This window comes from Esox lucius, chromosome 14 (genome assembly GCF_011004845.1).
Source record: "Esox lucius isolate fEsoLuc1 chromosome 14, fEsoLuc1.pri, whole genome shotgun sequence".
Classification (NCBI taxonomy): Eukaryota; Metazoa; Chordata; class Actinopteri; order Esociformes; family Esocidae; genus Esox; species Esox lucius.
The window spans coordinates 4,643,930-4,665,774 of record NC_047582.1 but is presented as its reverse complement, the minus strand read 5'-3'; the positions used below and the strand labels follow the sequence as shown (position 1 = coordinate 4,665,774).

The window sequence follows — 21,845 nt, the reverse complement described above, 5'->3', positions numbered from 1 at the left end:
GAGGGTTGATTATTTAACAAATGGATGGCATTTAGTTATGGTACAAATATATATATAAGTATGTGGCTTCAGGATTCAAACCCATGCCACAACATCGTCCATATGCACTAGCATATTCAGGTCTATCTAGTCACACTGACTGATGCTCTGACAATTTCCTCATCTGGCCCCTAGACACAGCCCTTAGACACAGAAGGAAACTGAGATAAGACACTAGATGGGATATTGTAGAATGCACATTCAGGTACTTCAGGAGAGAACACACCTTATTATATCATAATGAATATCTTCCTACCCACCCATATTTCTTTATATCAAATGTACACAATCCTTGATGGATGTCCACCCACAACTTTAGAGTTGCTGGATCAAGAAATTTTTCGTGTGCAGATCTTGCTACAACACTGTATGGTTGATACATTACAATACTACAGCAGTCAGAGGTGCCACAACCCAAGCTAGGCACTGCTTAAGCCCACCACACAAGCCCACCACACAAGTTTAGCCAGATTGATATGACAGACTTGCAGATGTTCCCAACAGTTCTGTCAGTTCCTGGCTGCTAAGGAGATTTGATTGACCATGCTTCCACAGTGTTTGCTGTCAAAATAGTACTAACATTCCATGGTTTCTAAGACAATGTCTATCTAGTCACTGTCTTAGAATGTTGTAACTATGACAAAATGGAAAAGTACATACAGTGCATCAGGTTAAGCTTAAAGCAAATGTACGGTAATAACTGTCTCACAAACATAACAACATTGCTTTATTCCGTTTCCTGATGTCAGTAGATTTCAGGGGGACATGCTCCAACTGTAAGTATCTCCAACTGAATCCGAGAAATAAAAGATAGAATAAGAGAAAGGGAGGGAGTGAGAGAAAGGGAGAGACTCCAAACAGGCCCACAGGGTGGTCCACAGGAAATGGCAGGGGAAAGGGACATGGGAGGAAATGGCAGAAAAGCAGGGGTAGGTGGTGGGTGGAGACACAAGTAAGGGAGAGGGATATGGATAATCAAACAACAGGATGCTATTCATAACCAAAGTGCGTGACGACATCTGTTTTCCTCTCTGTTTTCCTCTCTGTTTTCCTCTCTGTTTACCTCTCTGTCTACCTCTCTGTTTACCTCTCTGTTTTCCTCTCTGTTTTCCTCTCTGTTTACCTCTCTGTTTACCTCTCTGTTTTCCTCTCTGTTTACCTCTCTGTTTTCCTCTCTGTTTTCCTCTCTGTTTACCTCTCTGTTTACCTCTCTGTTTTCCTCTCTGTTTACCTCTCTGTTTTCCTCTCTGTTTTCCTCTCTGTTTACCTCTCTGTTTTCCTCTCTGTTTACCTCTCTGTTTTCCTCTCTGGTTACCTCTCGGTTTTCCTCTCTGTTTACCTCTCTGTTTTCCTCTCTGTTTTCCTCTCTGTTTTCCTCTCTGTTTTCCTCCGGTCATTCTTTATCCTCTTCTATAATGCCTGCCAAACTTCCAACTTCCACTGTCCCCTATAACCAATTGAAAGTAGACTATTTTAGGTCTGTGTAACTTTGGGTTTTTTCATTTATAACAATAAATGTGTAGTCAGATCCATTGCATTATCCTACATATTAGGGTAGAATTGTCAAATCTATTATCTAATTATAATACTAAGACTGACTTTCTACCGGTACTCTTGCGTATATGACATTTGGTACAGTGTCTGCAATTGATCAGTAGATAAAAGGAAACCAATATTTTCAAGAAGAGATTTTAATGACTTGTTACACCATTAGGTGGCCTTTGTATGTACACGTTAAAGATGGGTGAAATCGTGTTAAAGTAATACATAAAAAAGTTGATTCAATCTTTACAAAGTGCACATAGGAGGTCTGTCAACGGCAGCATAATATAAGTGTATTTAATAAAATATTATCACTTGAACATTTGCAACGTATACAACATCGAGCTTAAAGTGATCAATTAATTAAATGTATCAGCAGCTGTCACAAATTGCTTTTATTAAACACCCAGCCTGAAACCCCAAGGAGCAAGCAACAACAATGTTGAAGCACAGTGGCTAGGAAAAACTGCCTAAGAGGGGCCGAAATTTAGGAAGAAACCTAAAGAGTAACCAGGCTCAGCCGGATGAGCAGTCCTCTTCAGGCTGTGCCAGGTGAACATTTTAAGAGTGCAAGTTGTAATAATTAGTAAATGTCCAGAGTCTATAAAACCTAATCCAGGTCAGAAGCATGACCAGATGGACAAGGACAGGGACAACCGAGTGGAGGTGGGGGGGGCATTAACATTAATATAGCAGCGTAAAACCTTGGGGCTGAGTCGGGGGTCCAGTGACACTGTGGCCCTATCCCGGGGAGGCCCTGGACAGGGCCCAACAGGCAAGAAGTCAATCCACCCAAATTGCCAATCACCAACCAAAGGGACACCAACCAACTGCAACCACCCTGAAATGAGGGCTTAGTATTGCCAGCAGAGTTCACCCCAATTGCACAGAGTGATACAAAATATGTATTTCTGGGTATCTAAGGGTTAAAGTGGACTATGGGGAGTGGAGATTATTTGTGGGGGCGCACCAGGTGGCGAGATGCAGACCGTAAAGCAGCCATTCCGTCTTGAGCTCACGCTGCATCAGCACCACCGGGTTACACGCGCGGTCTGTTCGCTTCGGAATCGGAAAGGAATAGCTTGGATACCTTAAGATCTTAATCGATCGTTCTACACTGCAAGGCGACACGCCTTTCTCGACTTCTCGGACATAACAGCTGTATTTACAATAAGAATTTCATCGTCGAAAGGGGAAGTTGGTCGTCAACTAACAGGTGCGCTAACAAGCCACAGGTTTGTAATAAATCGAATACCTTTTTTTCAATCAAGCGGGAATAGGCTGTTACCTTTCATTTGTATTTTTTTTAATGTTTTTATATTATTTTCAGTATAATGTAAAATATCGAAATTGTTTATGATTAAAGTAGGTGACATTTGTTGACGTTATTGTATGAATGGTACGAAGACTGATGCTTTCTGTAAATGTATTTTGCCTATCTGGATTTACACCTGTAAATAGGTTAATAATTTTTCTGTTATGTAGCCCTTGTGAAAGCAATTTTAAACCGGATAAACCCGACAGATATGTCTATAAAGAAAGAGAAAGGTGGGCGGTGGCAGTTCTGCTAAACCCTTACCTTCTTCTCACAACGTATGGGTACCGGTTACCAAGTTCTTCAGGGCGCTGATTGCATTGCCGGTTTTGAAATCTCCAGAGCTAAAGCTGTAAATTGGGCAGTCATGGACGCACTAATGAAAGGATTCTCAAAAGCCAAGGATGGGGTCGTGGCAGCGGCAGAGATGACGAAGCAAGGAGTGACTGGGGCGGCTGAGATGACAAAAGACGGTGTTATCTTTGTCGGTAGGTGTAGCTTATCCAACATACACTTTCTTATTACTTTCAATTAAAATGTCTCTTTTAAATGTCATATATTCTGTATTACCATGGTTTTAATCAGCTAAAAAAGTGGTTACGTGGTTTTGAATGACGGCGTTGGTTTGCTAGTAGGCTACTGTCGATGGGATCTGGAAAACTTGTCCTTCAGCTGTTTTGTTCTTTTCATAGGCAACAAAACAAAGGATGGAGTCACAACAGGTAGGCCACCTGTCACCACTACCAACATTAACGCTGATTAAAGAGTTCTTTATATTTATTATATTTGAATATTAACGAAATGCCACCAGTGGTATTGCTGGAGGCGTATCTGACACCCCCACAGCTCACGCAAAGCAAGGGGGGGCGTGGGGATCCACAAGCTCTGATGTAAAAGGGCAAAATGTTTATATGCAATAATATACATGGATTACACCGAGAATTGTTCTCATTAATTTAATTGGCCTATTTCACTTCCTAATTGGCAATCAAGTAAAAAAAAGTTAGGTGAATCCGGTTGGCCTCTAATATAGAGACTATTGGTAGATGGATTAATCTTGTCCGGAGGCTATTCCACACATAAGCCTGGAACATCTAGTCACCTACCAATTAAGTTGGCATTTTTTCAAGGATCATTCTATGGGAGTTTGGAGTATTTATCATCATTTAAATTTAGAGAATCAAAATACTGCAAGGCACTAGTGTCATCACGATGTCATCACGTAAATGTAGGTTGTTAAATGTGGGCAGATGGAACTGTTGGTCATCTGCATCAGCGCCTGATGTCATTTTGTCCTGTATTGGAAAAACATCTTAGCAGATTCAAAATAAAAGTCATATTATACAACCCAACTGGACAAGCCTCTACTCTCCCTCTTCGTCACCTACCTACAGCCTCTACACTCTAATCACTGCTCACAGAATGAATTGCCATTTAATGGAAAGGCATAGAAATACAGCCTAAACTCACTGAAGTCACTGTTCAGCAGTTAAGCCACAAATTGACGTGTTTTACAATGGGGTTGAGGAAACGGGTTGGGGCTGACTGGAGCTTCCACATCATAGAAAAGTTTATTTTGGCAAAAACTACAGATGTAAGCCTCCAACAAATAGTCTGCATTTGCACACAGCATTGAGTAATTGTGGTCTATTTTTATGCAGGTTAATATATTTGTCTTTTTTTGGGAGGCTCAAATCTATTGGCCAGCAATCGGTATCTGACAAAATATAGGCAAAATATTTAATGATCAGTATTGGCCGATTGCTTTAAAATTTGAAATTATTTCTGACCGATTTTGATTTAGTCTGAATAGGAAAATGTCCTGTTGATTTATTGTTATGTATTCTCTTTTGCAGTTTTGTTCATAAAATCTGATTTACTATTTACTACATCTACAGTTAGGTCCGGAAATAATTGGACACTGACATGTTTTGTTATTTTGGCTGTTTACCAAAATATATGAATGTTACAGTTGAATAATGAATATGGGCTTAAAGTGCCGTCTCTCAACGTTATTCACATCCAAATTGGAGGAAGGGTTTAGGAATTGCAGTTCTTTAATATGTAGCCCCCTCAATTTCCAGGGACCAAAAGTAATTGGACATTTGACTCAGAAGCTGTTTCATGGAAAGTTGCGGGCTATTCCTTCGTTATTTTTTCATCAATTAAGCAGGTAAAATGTCTGGAGTTGATTTCAGGTATGGCATTCACATTTGAAAGCTGTTGATATGAACCCACAAAAACAGAGATAGTAGGAACATTAAGTGTGGCAAAGTCAACAGTTTGGTACATTCTGAGAAAAAAGAACGCACAGGTGAGCTCTGCAACACAAAAAGGCCTGGATGTCCGCGGAAGACAACAGTGGTGGATGATTGTAGGATTCTTTCCATGGTAAAGAAAAACCCCTTCAAAACATCCAGCCAAGTGAAGAACACTCTCCAGGAGGTAGGAAAATCATCCAAGTCTACTGTAAAGAGAAGACTTCACAAGAGCAAATACAGAGGAACCACAAGGTGCAAACCATTCATTATCCTCAAGAATAGAAAGGACAGATTAGACTTTGCCAAAAAACATCAAAAAAGCCAGCCCAGTTCTGGAACAGTATATTTGGACAGATGAAACTTAAATCAACCTGTACCAGAATGATGGGAGGAAAAAAGTATAGAAAAAGGCTTGGAACAGCTCATGATCTGAAGCATACCACATAATCTGTAAAACACGGTGGAGGCAGTGTGATGGCATGGGCATGCATGGCTTTCAATGACACTGGGTCACTTGTGTTTATTGATGAATTCTGAAGTGTAAATGGATATATTGTCTGTTCAGATTCAGCAAAGTTGATTGGACGGCGCTTCACATTACAGATAGATAATAACCCAAAACATACTGTGAAAGCAACCCAGGAGTTTTTTAGGGAAGAGGAATGGAATATTTTGCAATGGCTGAGTCAATCACCTGATCTCAACCCGATCGAGCATGCATTTCACTTGCTGAAGACAAAACTTAAGACAGAAAGACCCATGAACAAACAACAACTAAAGACAGCTGAAGTAAAGGCCTGGCATCACAAAGGAGGAAACACCATGTTTGGTGATGTCCATGCCTTCCAGACTTCAAGCAGTCATTGCATACAAAGTATTAAAATGAACATTTTATTTATGATTGTGTTAATTTGTCCAATTACATTTGAGCCCCTGAAATAAGGGGACGGTGTATGAAAATGGTTGCAATTCCTAAACTGAATTAAAGCTGAAAGTCTGCACTTCTCGGTTGTTTCATTTCAAATCCATTGTGGTGGCGTACAGAGCCAAAATTATGAAAATTGTGTCAGTGTACAAATATTTGGACCTAACAGTAATATGATGTCTAAATCATATAAATTATACATTTTCTATTCATTGTGCATGACAGTGTACCTTTTAAAATATATAGAAAACTACTGTAAACTACTTTAAAACTATTGCTATTAAAATATATAGAAAACTACTGTATGATTTAATTTGCATTTGTTCAAATTAGAAGCAAAATCAGAAGCAACATTTATATTTAGTTTATGCAAGGGTACGCAGGTACAGAAATTACAAAACATCGGAATCAGCATCAGGCTGATTATATTAATATACAAAAATCGGCTATTGGTAAACAGCCAATCATCATATCCCTGCATCCCTAGTCATTTTTAATAAACACCAGCCCGCATTAGATCCAAAAGTGGATTTTAGGCATTGCTGATTTTTAAGAAAATTTTTGACTTAGCTGACGTCTAAAGCATCCAGCATGAATGATAATCTACGCCAACACTGCCTTTTAAAGCCTCAGTTCCTTTAACCTGACACTTCTGTATAAATCCAAGCCTTCATTTCATGTGACGTTGAAGTCTGCCCACAGTTGTCACTGCTCAAACTTCTTATAAAATGTGTAGTTCATTTGCCTAGAATGCCACTGAACTGAAAGATCGACTTCACATTGAATGTCCTTCCTTTCTGAATCGGCTTTTGATTGGACAGAATGGTATACCACTGTCAAAAAATGAAAAACTGCTTCAAAACTGAAGGACACATAAACATATGCTATTCCTTTGAATACAGGAAGGTAGTGTGCGTGGGTATGCGTGGCGCTCTTTTCATTTCAGACATGTCTTTTTGCTGTTATGGCCAATCGATTACTAGATTCATCTGTAATGTATCTACAGCCCCACATAAAGCTTCCATCCCTAGACTAGAGCAGAGGTTTCATGGTTAACTTGTACCCATGAGAATCCAGTAATAGGTTAGTTAGGAGCATGTGAATCCTTTAGCTGGAGTGGAATACCTGTGGGACTCTAGCCAGGTTCAGTTTGATTGCTCAGTATACAGTAGCAGTGGTAAATAAATCTGACCATAGGATATGGCTATACATCACAAACAGACCCGCTCCCTGAATTATGTCCCCTCTCCCCACCTCTCCCTAAATTATCCCCGCCCTCTCCCCACCTCTCCCTAAATTATCCCCGCCCTCTCCCCACCTCTCCCTAAATGATCCCTGCCCTCTCCCATCCTCTCCCTAAATTATCCCCGCCCTCTCCCTGAATTATCTCCACCCTCTCCCTAAATTATCTCTGCCCTCTCTCTAAATTATCGCCGCCCTCTCCCCTCCTCTCCCTGAATTATCCCCGCCCTCTCCCTAAATTATCCCTGCCCTCTCCCCTCCTCTCCCTAAATTATCCCCACCCTCTTTCCTCCTTTCCCTGAATTATCCCCGCCCTCTCCCTAAATTATCCCCACCCTCTCCCCTCCTTTCCTTGAATTATCCCTGCCCTTTCTCCTCCTCTCCTTGAATTATCCCTGCCCTTTCTCCTCCTCTCCTTGAATTATCCCTGCCCTTTCTCCTCCTCTCCTTGAATTATCCCTGCCCTTTCTCCTCCTCTCCTTGAATTATCCCTGCCCTTTCTCCTCCTCTCCTTTGAATTATACCTACCCTCTCTCCTCCTCTCCTTGAATTATCCCCACCCTCTCTCCTCCTCTGTTTCAATTATCCCTGTCCCCCTCTCCCTTTTTCAATTATCCCTTCTCTCCCTCTTAATTACCTCCCTGCTCCTCCTCCATACTCTGTCTTGGTTTACAGTTGCAGGTAAAACAGTGTCTGGGGTGTCCCATGTGGGTGGAGCCATGGTGACAGGTGTGACAGCAGTGGCACACAAGACTGTGGAGGGGGCGGGGAATATCGCTGCTGCAACCGGATTGGTCAAGAAAGACCCAGCCAAACAGGTAAGAACCTGTAGGGTCTTCGTCAGGTCTATTGTAGGGACACATATACCCACTTTTTTTTAATATTAAATGTAGTGTACTTGCTACATCGTACAATACCCAGAAATTCCATATTTGTTGGGCTCTAATCCCATTATTTTTATTTGGATCTTGCCTTATAAAGACCTACAACATCACTGGCATGCAAAACAGCGTCAGTAGTGGAGTAGCGTGATCCCAGTGCAAATGTAATGCTGCAGCAAGGGTGTGAATCCGGGCCTACTGATCCGTCAGCAAAAAACTCCTTCCTCTCAAATAGCATGAAAACATATAAACAAACAAATAACACAAAATAAAGGCCAGTTTATTACCAGGATGCTAACACAGTTAGCACAATTGATTGCAATTGGGTTAGCATCACCTGTAGTACATGGGTGAATGTCGGACAGGGTTGCCTTGTCTGGTCGACTTATTGTGGTAGGTCAGGGTCCCACAAGCTTAATCCTGGTTGTTGGCTGGAGATTGTAATATTTTTTTTATAGTACAAGAAAGAACAAGTGTGGCTAAAACAAATGTCAATCCTACTTTCTCTTACCTGCTGTGGATTTGCAATGTTAATTGCGAATTGGAGATGTGACAGGAATGTCATCTGCTTTACATTATACTAATGTATTGTTAAGGGTATGGTTGTACTTAAAAAGTAGCTACAAATATAAATGTGTTCAAAACAAAGAAATATTCTCAACAGTATAGACGATACTGAAAACTGTCCCATGGCTGTCCAAATATTCTGGGCTGTGGCATACCACCTAAGCCTACTACTCAGTTCTGTCTTTTCTCAAACACCATTTAATTGAGATAAATGATGTAAGACAAAACAAACCAATATTTGCAATTTAGTTTAGTTTAAAATGACGTTTTATCAAAGTCTTTTGGCATTTGAATTCTGCGCTGTCCTTTCCTCTGCATTTGTCAACCATGCTATATGTGACAGCTGTTCATTGCACTTCCCTTTCAGTCATGATGGACCTAGACCCTGAGTCCTCTCCGACATCTTGCTTCTTTCCTTGTAGTCTTTGGTGACGGGCATTATTATTAGTTTTTGGCCATTAAAAGGATGGATTCTCCACCCTTGGTCTGGATGGGTGTTTATATAAAAGCAGAAAGATAATAAAAGAGGCAGAAAAGACAAAGAGAGAGAAAAGAGGGAGAAAGACGTTCCAATATCCCCAGAGACGTTCCAATATCCTTATAGACTGAGGCAATTTGCAGCCCTGACGGTCTCTGAACATTAAAAGATTGTGTCTCTTTTCAAAACAAAAACCGAACCAAGCTTTTGATGAAAGGAAAGCTTGCCTGTAACACTGGCCTTGTACTTGTAGTGATGATTCATCTTTTAACCAACAGCAGACCTGCAGACTGCCCTTCCATGTTCTTCCAGATAAAGGGGCAATAGGCAGTATTTAATGCTGTCTTGTGGACAATTACATTTAAGTAATGATGGCAAACAACCATTGATTATTAACTTGCCAAATGAGCTTAGTATAACTGAAATCAAATTATATTATGCTTATCTCCACATCTAACATTTACAAAATACATGTTAGATAGTTTTTTCCTGTTGCTTTTTTTGTTTTGTTCATGACAACAAACTCAATACCTGCACTGTGCCCTAATTATTTGCACAGATTGATGACTTTAATAATAGAAAAAAAACCTAATGGAAAAATTAATTAGCTTTCCTATATTTATGACAAGATTAAGTGCGATGTGACAAACTCAAATTTACAAATATGAAATTAGTTTTAAATAGAGCATTATTCTAGAGGGATTACACAGTAAGGGTATGATCAGTCTATGTGTTCATATGATCGCTGAGGATTACAGACATAAACCCTTATTTTATGTCCTTAATTTGTAGGTATTCAGGTTTACCATATTGTTCTAGAGTCCAAGATGAAAGACTTAATAATCACCAACACACAATTATAGTGACATTTTAGGCCTTATTGAAGCCTGGGAAAATGCAAGAAATCAAAGGACACTACCATTCCAAGCTTAGAAATGTCCTTGTTTCTAAAAGAAAAGCATTTTTGTCCATTGAAATAACATCAAATTGATCAGAAATACAGTGTAGACATTGTAAATGACTAAAAACAGCTGGAAACAGCCGATTTTTTGTGGAATATCTACATAGTCCTGTGTTCCAATGGCACCTTGTGTTTGCTAATCCAAGTTTAGCATTTTAAAAGGGTAACTGAAATTAGAAAAACATTATGTCACCAAAGATGAAAGCTGCTTAAAGAAGCAATAAATCTGGCCTTCTTAGGGACTAGTTGAGTATCTGGAGCATCAGCAATTGTGGGATCGATCACAGGCTCTAAATGGCCAGAAACAAATACATTTTTCTGAAACTCATCAGTCTATGCTTGTTGCTGGAGGAGTGCCTGACAACCATCTCTAAAGCATGGTGGAGGCAATGTTATGGTCTGGAGGTGCTTTAGTGGTGGCTAAGTGGGAGATTTGTACAGGGTGATAGGGATCTTGAAGAATGAAGGCATTCACTACGTTTATCAATGCCATGTCATACACTCTGGATGGCACTTGATTGGAGCCAATTTCCTGCTACAACAGGACAATGACCCAAAGCACAGCTCTAAACTATGCAAAAACTGTTTAGTGAAGAAGCTGTCAGCTGGTTTTCTGTCTATAATGGAGCACAGTCACCAGATCTCAACCCTTTTGAGCTGTTGTGGGAGCAGCTTGACCGTATGATATGTAAGAAGTGCCCATCAAGCCAGTCCAACTTGTGGGAGGTGCTTCAGGAAGCATGGGGTGAAATCTCTTCAGATTACCTCAACGCAATGACAACTAGAATGTCACAAAGGTCTGCAAGGCTGTATTTGCTGCAATTGGAGGATTCTTTGTTGAAAGCAAAGTTTGAAGGACACTATTATTATTTAAATTAAAATTATTTCATTTGTCTGACTATATTTCCTCTTCATTTTGCTAGATTTCCTATTCAAACTCATTTCATGTAAGTTTTCATGGACAACAAGGACATTTCTAAGTGACCTCAAACTTTTGAACGGTAGTGTATATTTTCAGACAATGGGGAAATATAGAAAGGTTTTGCTTAAAGAGCTTTGGGTTGGATTTGGGATTTGGCATCGGATCGAACGTTGCTCGTTATCCCATGAAAACTGTTGGCTTCGTGACAGGTCTACAGAACTATTTATGCCATATCCCCCTTTCCATTTCATTGGTTTTTAAAGAGGTTTGATTGTGTCATTTCCTGTGGCCATCGATTGGCCACATAGCTATTTATCTCCAAACGTTGTGTAACGCCTAATTGTGTCCTCTGGGTTTGAGAGTGAAAGAGGAAAAACACAGGGAATGTCTCTAATGGCTCCCTAGTTCCCTTCCATGGGCCATGGTCAAATGTAGGGAACTATTTCCAAATATAGTGTGCCAATCGGGATAGAGAAAGAAGACTTGCATGGAATTAGATTGATCTCATTTAGATGGAGCCTCCGACCCTGTTTGCTTCACCCACTCTTGTACTCTGAACCCCGGTCATCAAAGCATCGTTGATATTGATTAAATTAAGAAAGGTTCCCATCGACCGACCCCATGTTGGAGCTCATCAAAGGGGCACCTGCGCCCAAGAAGCTCCGAAGCCAGCCTCATTCTCTCTCTACCTTCATCCATCCTTCTCTTCATCCGTCTTTCCAAAAGTAAGCGAGGGAACAGCATGTGAGGGAGCAGAGCGATCAATCGTCTTTCAAAGCGGCTGTCCCCAGCGGAAAGCAATCCTGGCGTCGATTAGACGGTGTGAGAGATGGGCTGTCAGAGGGCGAGGGAGGATACTGCCTGCTTTTTGTGTCGGATATTACACACACACACACACAGTGCCAGTTGTTGTTTTTAGGGTAGAAGGAGACATCTTGGAACTGTAAACTGATTTGTGCTTGTAAGACAGAGGACAAGGTGTGTCTGCACCTTGTTATGCACTTAATTTAATACCCTTTTTTTTGTAGATGGCAGTGTTGCTTTTCATTCTTTTCCTATATAGATTGCTTTTGGTTTTTAAGTTCTGTCTGTGTGTATTTTGTTTTAGTTAAGATCTGTCACGAACTAACCTCCTCTGCTCCTGTAAAACTGAGTCACTGAGTCATGTCACAGATGCTGTTTGGCTGTATGTAGTGTTGGTGAGCCACGAGACGAGATCTTGTCAATGTTTCGTGGGGGAAATGAAAAGCTCAGCTGAAGGGAGGAAATGAACTTACAGGACCACTTAGTCACTTGGTTACCTGGATAAGATATGCCACCCTCATTTTCTTTATATGATATTATCATTCGAAAGAAAAACTATCTCATGGGGTTTCATGGGTTTCAGTTTCTTGAAATGGTGAGCAGTATAGAAAATAGGAGAGTAAAGAGTGTATTTATTGGCCACAGTGTGTGTTGGGGGACTCTGTGTGGAATGCGCTCACGTGTGTGTGTCTCTGGCTCTGTGGTGTGAACAGATGGATGCGCAGTGGGCGGTGTTAAATGGGATGGCAAGAAGAGAGGGAACACACACCTACACAAGTGCACACACACACACACAGGATGAGAGGGCACGTGGGTCCACGGCACACGATAACCGTTCTCAAGGTTGTGTCAGCTGGTAGCAGTGTTACACGCTCACAGTCACACACACACACAGACACATACACACAGAGACGCACACACAGTCACACACACACACATACAGGAGGAACAGTGGAACTGTGTGTCACCTGCCTGTACCTTATTAAAGGTCACAGCAATCAAGTTGTACACTCCATGCTATATGTGTGTGTTTGTGTCTGTTAGTTATTCAGTTCCCTACTACACTAGATGAGTCAGACCTCAGTCACTTCATAATGAAATGTCACTCATTTTCATTCATTACCAACAAGAGAAATAAATGTTTTCACCAACCAACAACTTGAGATTTGTCTTCAGGTTTTATATCCCAAACTTCTGCATTGTTGACATGGGTGAGTGACAATTCGTTTTGATTGCAGGAGGAAGACACTCTGTCTAAAGACTCACCAGTTAAGGAGTCACCAGTGGACACAGAGGGTGGCAACACCACTGCCGAGGTAGGATTTTTAAATGCTTTAAAGGAAACACAAAAAGAACTGCCATAAGCAGTTTACATTTTCAACATACACATCCTTAATGTTTCTGAATCACAGACAGACAGACTCATAATTACAGACACACACACAGACTTCCAGACTGCCAGTGGTGTACAAGCACTTGTCTACAGAAATAGCATTTGTTAATGCAAAATATCCTGTTATAATATACAAATACTAAAGGAGTAGTGAGCATCAGTGTGCTGGATAACCCTTCCCTGAATACTAGCGTTTTTCAAAGATCTGTTTTCAAATTGAAAGAGTCAGAGTTTGACCGTTTTTCATTCCCCAAGTTGGCCTTTAACATATTCCATGTCACTGTCATATAGCTTTACTGTGAATTAAAGAATATATCAAAATAGAGTTATACTATTGAAATGTACATGTTCCATCCTTAAAGAACATTTCAAAACTGGGTTATACTGTTGAAATGTATGTGTTCCATACTTAAGGTACCAAACCAGTAATTCATTATTTGGTGGTTGATAACCAAAATTTCCTCAAACAACTTGCCTACAAGGGTAGCTCTCCATGAACAGGGGTGGAATTAAAACATACTGGAGGGCAGGTCTCCAATTACAAGGTTTGAGTTAAAATCTAGAGGGTGGAAGTTCTCCTGGAACAGGGTTGGATAAGGCTGGACTAATTTATTTCATCTAGCCATTTGTTTCATTTGTTTGATTAATTTACATACTTATTGTAGCTTTAGTATTGTGTTGGATATCTGTTCAGAAGGGCAAGGCTTCTGTTTCCTCAAAATAAGTCATTTTGATGTAATTATTGTATACTGTGTTAAATTAAATGAATACCTACAGTGCCCTCTACCAAAATTTGCAGCCTTGGTAAATAGGAGCAAAACTGGTAGGGGAAAGAAATTATTTGCTGATTATCCTCTTGGTCTTTCATTTAAAATAGATATTTACAAATATTTTGCTCAATCATATTTAAATGTTTTATGGTTACTTGATTGATTGGAAACACGTGGGAAGCATAACTTTTTGTTTACAAGGATATATGAGGTGACACAGGCTACATTCTCATCCATCACAATGGGAAATATCTGAGAATACAGTAATGATCTAGGACCAAAAGTTGTTTAGCTGCACAAAATCAGGAAGTCGTTTTAATAGCTCAGCAGCTGAAAATGCCCACTTCTACTATCAGGGCAATAATTAAGAATTTCAAATAAACTGGATACGTTTACAATTGACGTAGAAGAAGATGTGTGCTTGTACTGACCCCGCGCAGAGTGAGGATGATGGTCGGAGTGGCCAAATAATCTCCAAGGATCACAGGTGGACTACTATTGCAGACGTTAGTTGGGTCTTGGTGTCAGAAAGTCTCCAAAACTATGATCAGACGGCCCCTACATAAACACATGTTGTTTGGGAGGGTTGCCATAAAAAGCCTTTGCTGTCATATAAAAAAAACATAACCACACTTTGTTTGGGAAAGTTACCATAAAAAACCTTTGCTGTCCTCAAATAACAAACTCAAGTACTTACAGTTTGCCAAGCATTACTGGAACTTTTTTCGGATGCCTCCGGAACGCCTTCCTGGGAAGGTGTTTCGGTCCCGTCCCACCGGGAGGAGACCCCGGGGAAGACCTAGGACACGCTGGAGGGACTATGTCTCCCGGCTGGCCTGGGAACGCCTCGGTGTCCCCCCGGAAGAGCTAGAGGAAGTGTCTGGGGAGAGGGAAGTCTGGGCATCCCTGCTTAGACTGCTGCCCCCGCGACCCGGCCCCGGATAAGCGGAAGAAGATGGTGGTGTACTGGAACTTTCAATGGGACCAGATTCTATGTTCAAATGGGATCCAAATAGAGCTTTTTGGAAACAAACTAAAATTGGATTTGGTGTAGATAGAAAGATAGCCATTCAGAAAGTACCTCATCCCCACTGTGAAGTATGGTGGTGGTGGTTCTATGTTGTTATGGGGCTGTTTTTCGACAAAACTCCCTGGACAACTTGTTAGCATACATTGTATCATGATCTCCATCAAGTACCAGCAAATATCAAATCAAAACCTTAAACTGGGCCATGGTTTGGTCTTCCAGCAGACTAGGATCCAAAGCACACCTCAAAATCAAAAATGGTTCACTGACCACAGAATCAAGGTTTTGCCATGGCCTTCTCAGTCCCCTGACTTAAACCCCATAGAATATCTGTGGGATGAGCTGAAGATGAGAGTCCACAAGCTTGGACCTCGGAATCTGAAGTATCTGGAGAGATTCTGTATGGAGGAATGATCTCAGAACACTTGCAATGTTTTACGCATTATAGGAAAACATCAGAGCTGTTATCTTGGCAAAAGGAGGCAAAGTATTAAATAAAGAGGTGCCAATAATAATCTATGTGTGCAACAATATTTGAGCACATACATTATATTTGAAACAAATAATTGTTTATCATAAGAATTATTTTAATTATGGGTTAGATTTTTCTTTATCTTTTGAATGTAAGATAAAGAGGATTAACAATGAAGAAATGTTTTCACTGTTTTGTGCATGGTAGTTTGGCATGTTGGGTTATAACCATTTTGAAGTAAATTTTCCCTCTCTGGAATTGCAGGGGCACTCCGATGGTTACTAGGACAACAGTACTGCCACATGCGCCATCGTCCAACAATCCAGAACTACTGTAACAATCCAGAACTACTGTAACAATCCAGAACTACTGTAACAATCCTGAATCAACGCTCTAAACATTCCATGTCGCCAAGTCCCGTGTTGCCTCGTTGTGTCCTGTGTCGTGTGTGTGAAGCCACGTGTCTGTGGTTGAATCGTGTATGGGTGTACGCTTGTATATGTGTGTGTGTGTCAGTGTGTGTCTCGTGGAGTCCCCCCTTCAGTCGGTCCTAAGTGGGCTCAGTATGCCTTTCGGGTCCAGAAGAGTGGTCCAATGTAATCTTCAGAGACTCTCCCACTAAGACGTCCCACTGGACACAGCAGTGATCTGTACCTGTCTTTCTGTCTGTCTGTAGACTTGGGTCTGTTTGTGGCTTTTAAGTGACTACAAATGCTGTATGCAGTACAGTCCGCAGTAAATGCGGTTGTAGTGATTGGCCATCGACAGTCCTGGTCACTCAGCGGAGTGCAATGTATTACAGTGAAAAAGCACCTAAGTGTCTATATTACAATTAACTACACTATACGAATTTATAAGTATACTCTATTTTTGTGTGTAAATTGTCACTGTTTTTTGCGGTGGACTACAGTGCTATATGAGGTATTTCTGGATTTATATATATTTTTATGTTCTCACTATGTGGATTGGGTCAGATACCTGGTGGAGTTTAAAAAAGACACTAGCATGAAACCAAACAATTAAACTATCTGTGACATGGAGTTACGTTTGTTAAATGTTGAATAAATGACAAATAGAAAAAATGTAAGTTTGTTTTAATACACATATTTACAAACGGGTAAACAAAATAATAATAAGTAAAAAAACTACAGAAAGAAAATCTGAGTTTTAAACTTAATTCTAGAACCGTACATTGGTGAGATCCCAGCTTGACTATTCTAACACTATTGTGTCCAGTACTAATAACACTCTAGGTTACCATTACAATCTTCAGTTACCATTACAATCAATCATATTGGTCATTCTACTGTTAATTCAAAGTAGAGTTAAGCTTTGAACAAAAGAGAGGAAAACAATGAGAGCATTTTATTGAGGCTTTATAAATAAGTCAGTGAAATCATATTCAGCTCGCTCTGGATGAAGTGCCTAAGGTATCTTCATCTGCAGAGACAGGAATGGTAAATTAAATGTTACAGACTGTATATACTTTTATAAGAATTGTAATTACAAGATACTCACACAATGAATAACATGACATGTCAAATAATCCTCCATGTTTATTCACAATATAGAAACATCCTTACAAGATGAAATGAGTTAGTATTTGTGTAAGCATCTCCCTGTTGTCACTGCATATTATCGTTCTGACACATATAAGAGACAAATGTTTTTTCCCACACCCTCCTGCCACTGTCACTGAACAATCCATGAGTCAAAAGGGCAACGGAGCACTTTAACCACCTACTTATAAAATACATTTATCAGGTTTTCAGACAATGTCAGCAGCCACAATTGCGAATATGGAATGCGTTAAGTAGGCACAAAGTGTACCATTAACCGACAAGATGGTTCCAGCTTAACTTGTCCAACAGGAACACTAGCTTCCAGCCCGTTTTCAGTGTTCTTATCCTCGCTACTTGCTCTACTTGACCCAGCCTGGTAGCCTGCATGCAGGTCTCCTAGAGAAACCAATAAACACTGTTGCTGGAGCTCCTACTATCTGTCACCTGTAACTAAATGTAACTGTTCCCTTTGTAGCACATTACATTTGTCTAGTAGGAAACCTGTAGGGCTCCAGTTAAAAGTAGTTTACAGTAAAGGGAATTGGTTGGCTTTTGAAACAGACTTTACACAGTGTGTGGTTGAAGCCTGCTGGGTTGGTCCCTATGACATGTCCCAGCAGAGAGCCAAGCCAATTAACATGCGCCCTAGACATTGAGCCTGCTCTGTGCTGATGCCTTCACAGGCAGGGGTGTAGATTTAGTGGGGGGGGTGTCTCTTGTGCTTACCTACACCATTGCTCACAGGGGCAGGGGTACAAGGCAGGGTTTAGGGTAAAGTAGTAAGCATAAGAGACACCCCCACAGAAATAGCCTCTCGTACGTAGCTAATGTAGAGTATTAACCCATGGGGTCAAGAAGAGCCATGTCAATAAGTGTAGACTTAAACCTATACAGTACCTGTTCAGTGTCGATGCCCTCACTGAGGAATGAGGCTGACTGGTGCTGGAGACTGGGAAACACAATGGCATTGGACCCTCAAACAAATTATCATAATAACCTAATGCTACCAGCTAGCTAACTACAGATCACTCATGTAAGTCCTCTATGCATAAATGGAGAGGCCTACCAGGGAAATTAAGTTCTCTTGGGCTGGAGGTATACAAATACACATGGATGTAGCTAGATTATCATCATGGATATGTACCTAGCACTTTCACTCTCTGCTTAAGAGAAAACCTCTAATGCCCATAAATATGAACAAAAAAATTGCCCTCACGATGTAGGCGCAGAGTCAGGTTAGAGATACACCCACATACAGAATACTAATGCTAGGAGCAAGCTAATGAGGCCTCACTACATGTGTTACATATCGTGGAATGAATTTCTCCTTTAGTGAAGGCACGTCTTTTATCCATGAATGTAGAGCCCCCACAGGGGACTGAGTGGGCTGGCTGGAGCTGGAGGTTTTACACAGGTTTTATCCACACACGGCTAGCGATGTTATACATACTTAATGCTGCAAGTGTTACTTCATTCTGGATAGCTGAAGTTAGCGCACCTACATAAATGTGGTGATGTTTGAAATCGTAATGAAAAGAGGGTTTGTGATTGTGATTCATGCACGGGAGGGAACTATACAGACACCAAGTGGCTCATAAATCAGGCAGTTTTTCCCTTTTGATAGTTACATTTTAACAATGACAATTTAAGTTGGCCATGATGCTAAATTGACTTATCTTATGTGAGACACCAGAATCCAAAATATCAAGAAATATCTTTACTGTTTTTTATTATATTATTACTACCTATTTTGAATAATTACATATTCTGAAATTAGATGAAGACACACTGATCAAATAGGTCTTTTGGTATTCTTGGTAGATGATTAATTATTCAAACAGTGTCTCCAGTGCACTGTTGTCTGACATCTTGATTCATGGAGGCTAACGTCAAACTGTGTCAGAAAGTCTTGCAGGAAAACCTGTTGTCAAAGCACATAGGCACTTCGTCAGTGTTTCCCAATTCTCTCAATGCCCTCCACAGCCTCCCAAGTCAATAGCGTTGCCCTATGTGAGAAGAGAGTGAAAAATAGCGGGCATACACACTCATATCACTATTTCACATGGAAGTGCAAGGCCCCACACAAACTCCACCCAACCTGCTACTAACAATGCAATGCTAGCTAGCTAATGAAGACTGCGGTAATGCAGGTCTTTGGAAGAGAGTCATGCTCCACATTTAAAACATGTCAAAACCCTGTGAGTGTTTCAAGGGAGGCTGAGACATTTTTGTGGCCCTATAAAAGCTCCAGGTTGATCTGAAAGACAAGTACAGTAGCAAAGTGGGCCAGCCAGCGAAGGGAGAGACACAAGAAGAACAGACCTTCCAATCCTCTTTGGTCGAACTGGAATAATACCCAAATCTGATTCTAGAAAACATTTTGTAATACACTGAGAACCAAACATGAGAGGAGCATCCTATTCCCAGAAATCCCAGTCAATGCAGGTGAGTGGCTCTCGAAGCAGTATGCGAGTCCAGAGCCCCTCTCCGTCCCGGTGCCGTGGTTCCTCGTACAACCGCGGACGCTCCGGATACCAGGGCGGCAACATTTCATCCGCTGTGGAAGTCGGCACAGAGATACACCAGCTGCACGCCAATGAGAAGGAGGAGATGCAGGAGCTGAACGTGAGGTTTGCCGGGTACATTGAGAAGGTCCAGGCCCTTGAACAGAGGAACGCACAGCTGATGGCCGAGCTCGCTGCGCTTCAGGGTCGCTTCAAGGGAGGACCCACCGGCATCGGAGAGGAGTACGACCTCAAGTTTAAGGAGATTAGGGAGCTGATCGAAGCCTTGACCAATGAGAAAGGAGCTGCCGACATTGAGAGAGGATACATCGAGGAGGAGGTTGAGGTGTGGAGGCTGAAACTGGAAGAGGAGATGGCACTAAAAGGTAGAGACACAGTTTCACACTAACCACTGTCTGTTGATCTAGATGGTATCATATATTGCTTATTGTAGATCCTATATCAGGGCCTTGCAAATACTGTAATGTACCATTTCCATGAAGAATGCAGTATTTCCTTGAAGAAACATAATTAGAGTAAACTATGTAAACTAGGCATAGTTTTGGTTAAATAGGTTGGCAGATAGGGTTTTAAGATTTGCCAACATTCTGTCTACATAGTACACTAATGCAAGACCAGTTAACTGGACCCCAACACAAACAACAATGCTGCTGTGACGTTTTTAATCCATACTGCTTTTTTCATCTCCAGAGGAAGCCGAGATGATCCTGAGAGAATTCCGTCAAGATGTAGACAATGCCACCCTGCAGAAAGCAGAGCTTGAGAAGCGCATCGAACAGCTGGTGGCTGAGATCGAGTTTCTCAAGAAGCTGCACGATGAGGAAGTTGCCGACCTCATGAAGCAGATCGAGGAATCCAAGGTGACAGCGGAAATTGATGGAGACCGTCCCGATTTGGCTGCATATCTCCGCAACATGCGAGCCGAGATAGAGTCTGTGGCGGCCAAGAACGTCCAGGAAGCCGAAAAGTGGTACAAGGGCAAGTTTGAAACCCTCAAAGAGGTCGCTGGCAAGAAAGAAGAACAGATGAAGATCATGAAAGAAGAGATCACCACTTTCCACAACCAAGTGACAGACCTCCAGAACCAGATAGATGGGCTGAGGGCACGCAACGCAGCCCTGGAGCAGCAGCTGGAAGACATGGAGATGGCCCACATGGATAAGGTCGGGGGCCTGGAGGGCATCATTGCCCAGCTGGAGAACCAACTCTGCGAGACTAAACTGGAGATGGGCAAGTACCTGGCTGACTACCAGGAGCTGCTTCACATTAAGCTGAAGCTGGACGCTGAGATTGCAGTCTACAGGAAGCTGCTGGAGGGAGAGGAGAGCAGGCTGGGGATCTCAGCAGGAAAAGTGACTGAAGCTTAAAAGGTGAGTTGGTCAGTATGGAAAACAGTAATTGCCCGGAGTGGTGCCTTGATGTAGGGCTTGAATTCAAGTGAAAGCGTAAGAGCATACATTTCTTGACGGTTTGTGGATGATCAACAGCGATAATACCAGAAAGATCATGTGAACATTGACTAGAAACACTGGAGACCTATTCATACCATTTAATAAAACAACACGTAAGGGCTTATTCTATTTGTATAAATAGCTTTGAGGGTTTCTAATCAAAAGGTACCGACCATGTAATTTCAGGGTTCCCTTTTAATTGAGCTGTTTACTTTGCCTGTCCACACTGGCTGTAACTTGTACAAACAACTCTTCTGTCTAGGAGCTGATGACCACCTCCACGTCCCAGTGTGGAGCCACACAGCTGCCAGACTGTCTGTCTGAGCCCCTACCGTCACCTCCAACCTGGCCACACCACCAAGACTTACCTGCCCCGTCTACTTCTCCCTCCCAGACCCAAGCATTTCAACCCTCTTTACCTTCATCATCCTCTCCAATCAAAAACTCTGCTTTTCCCCAAACGACCAGTCGCCCCTCCCAGTGTGGTTAACTCCTCAAACAAAACATCCCCATCATTTTAATTTAAACCCCAGGCCCAAATCATTTCATGTAACATTACTGAAGACATTTACATAAATGTAAACAAAGTACTACTTAATAAATAAAGCTTGACTTGAGTGCATAAAGCAGCAGTGAGTTGTTTCTGGTATTGTTCCTGTAAAGTTTCCATCTAAATAGATAACAGGGTTTGTTGTTTGAGATGCAGGA

At 41.4% G+C, this 21,845-nt stretch overlaps 2 protein-coding genes across 6 annotated transcripts; both read left to right on the top strand.

Moving 5' to 3' along the window:
- Positions 1 to 2,573: 2,573 nt before the first annotated feature.
- LOC105023536 (alpha-synuclein-like) lies at positions 2,574 to 16,681 on the top strand. 5 transcript variants are annotated; one of them, XM_010892826.4, is made up of 6 exons: positions 2,574 to 2,797; positions 3,239 to 3,384; positions 3,589 to 3,618; positions 8,000 to 8,142; positions 13,176 to 13,253; positions 15,864 to 16,681. In XM_010892826.4, the coding sequence occupies exons 2-6, from the start codon at positions 3,264 to 3,266 to the stop codon at positions 15,882 to 15,884; spliced, it is 393 nt and encodes a 130-aa protein (XP_010891128.1). In that variant the 5' UTR covers positions 2,574 to 2,797; positions 3,239 to 3,263; the 3' UTR covers positions 15,885 to 16,681.
- A 2,758-nt stretch (positions 16,682 to 19,439) lies between these two features.
- LOC105023534 (vimentin) lies at positions 19,440 to 21,766 on the top strand. Its single transcript, XM_010892821.3, has 3 exons — positions 19,440 to 20,051; positions 20,377 to 21,056; positions 21,400 to 21,766. The coding sequence occupies exons 1-2, from the start codon at positions 19,565 to 19,567 to the stop codon at positions 21,051 to 21,053; spliced, it is 1,164 nt and encodes a 387-aa protein (XP_010891123.1). The 5' UTR covers positions 19,440 to 19,564; the 3' UTR covers positions 21,054 to 21,056; positions 21,400 to 21,766.
- Positions 21,767 to 21,845: the final 79 nt, after the last annotated feature.

Bases quoted from the DNA above. Each gene is read 5' to 3' on its own strand.
- LOC105023536 (XM_010892824.3), top strand. From the start codon at position 3,177: ATGGGTACCGGTTACCAAGTTCTTCAGGGCGCTGATTGCATTGCCGGT. The intron at 3,619-7,999 runs GTAGGCCACCTG...CTTGGTTTACAG, and splicing joins AAAGGATGGAGTCACAACAG to TTGCAGGTAAAACAGTGTCT. The intron at 13,254-15,863 runs GTAGGATTTTTA...CTGGAATTGCAG, and splicing joins GTGGCAACACCACTGCCGAG to GGGCACTCCGATGGTTACTA.
- LOC105023534 (XM_010892821.3), top strand. From the start codon at position 19,565: ATGAGAGGAGCATCCTATTCCCAGAAATCCCAGTCAATGCAGGTGAGT. The intron at 20,052-20,376 runs GTAGAGACACAG...TTTCATCTCCAG, and splicing joins AGAGGAGATGGCACTAAAAG to AGGAAGCCGAGATGATCCTG.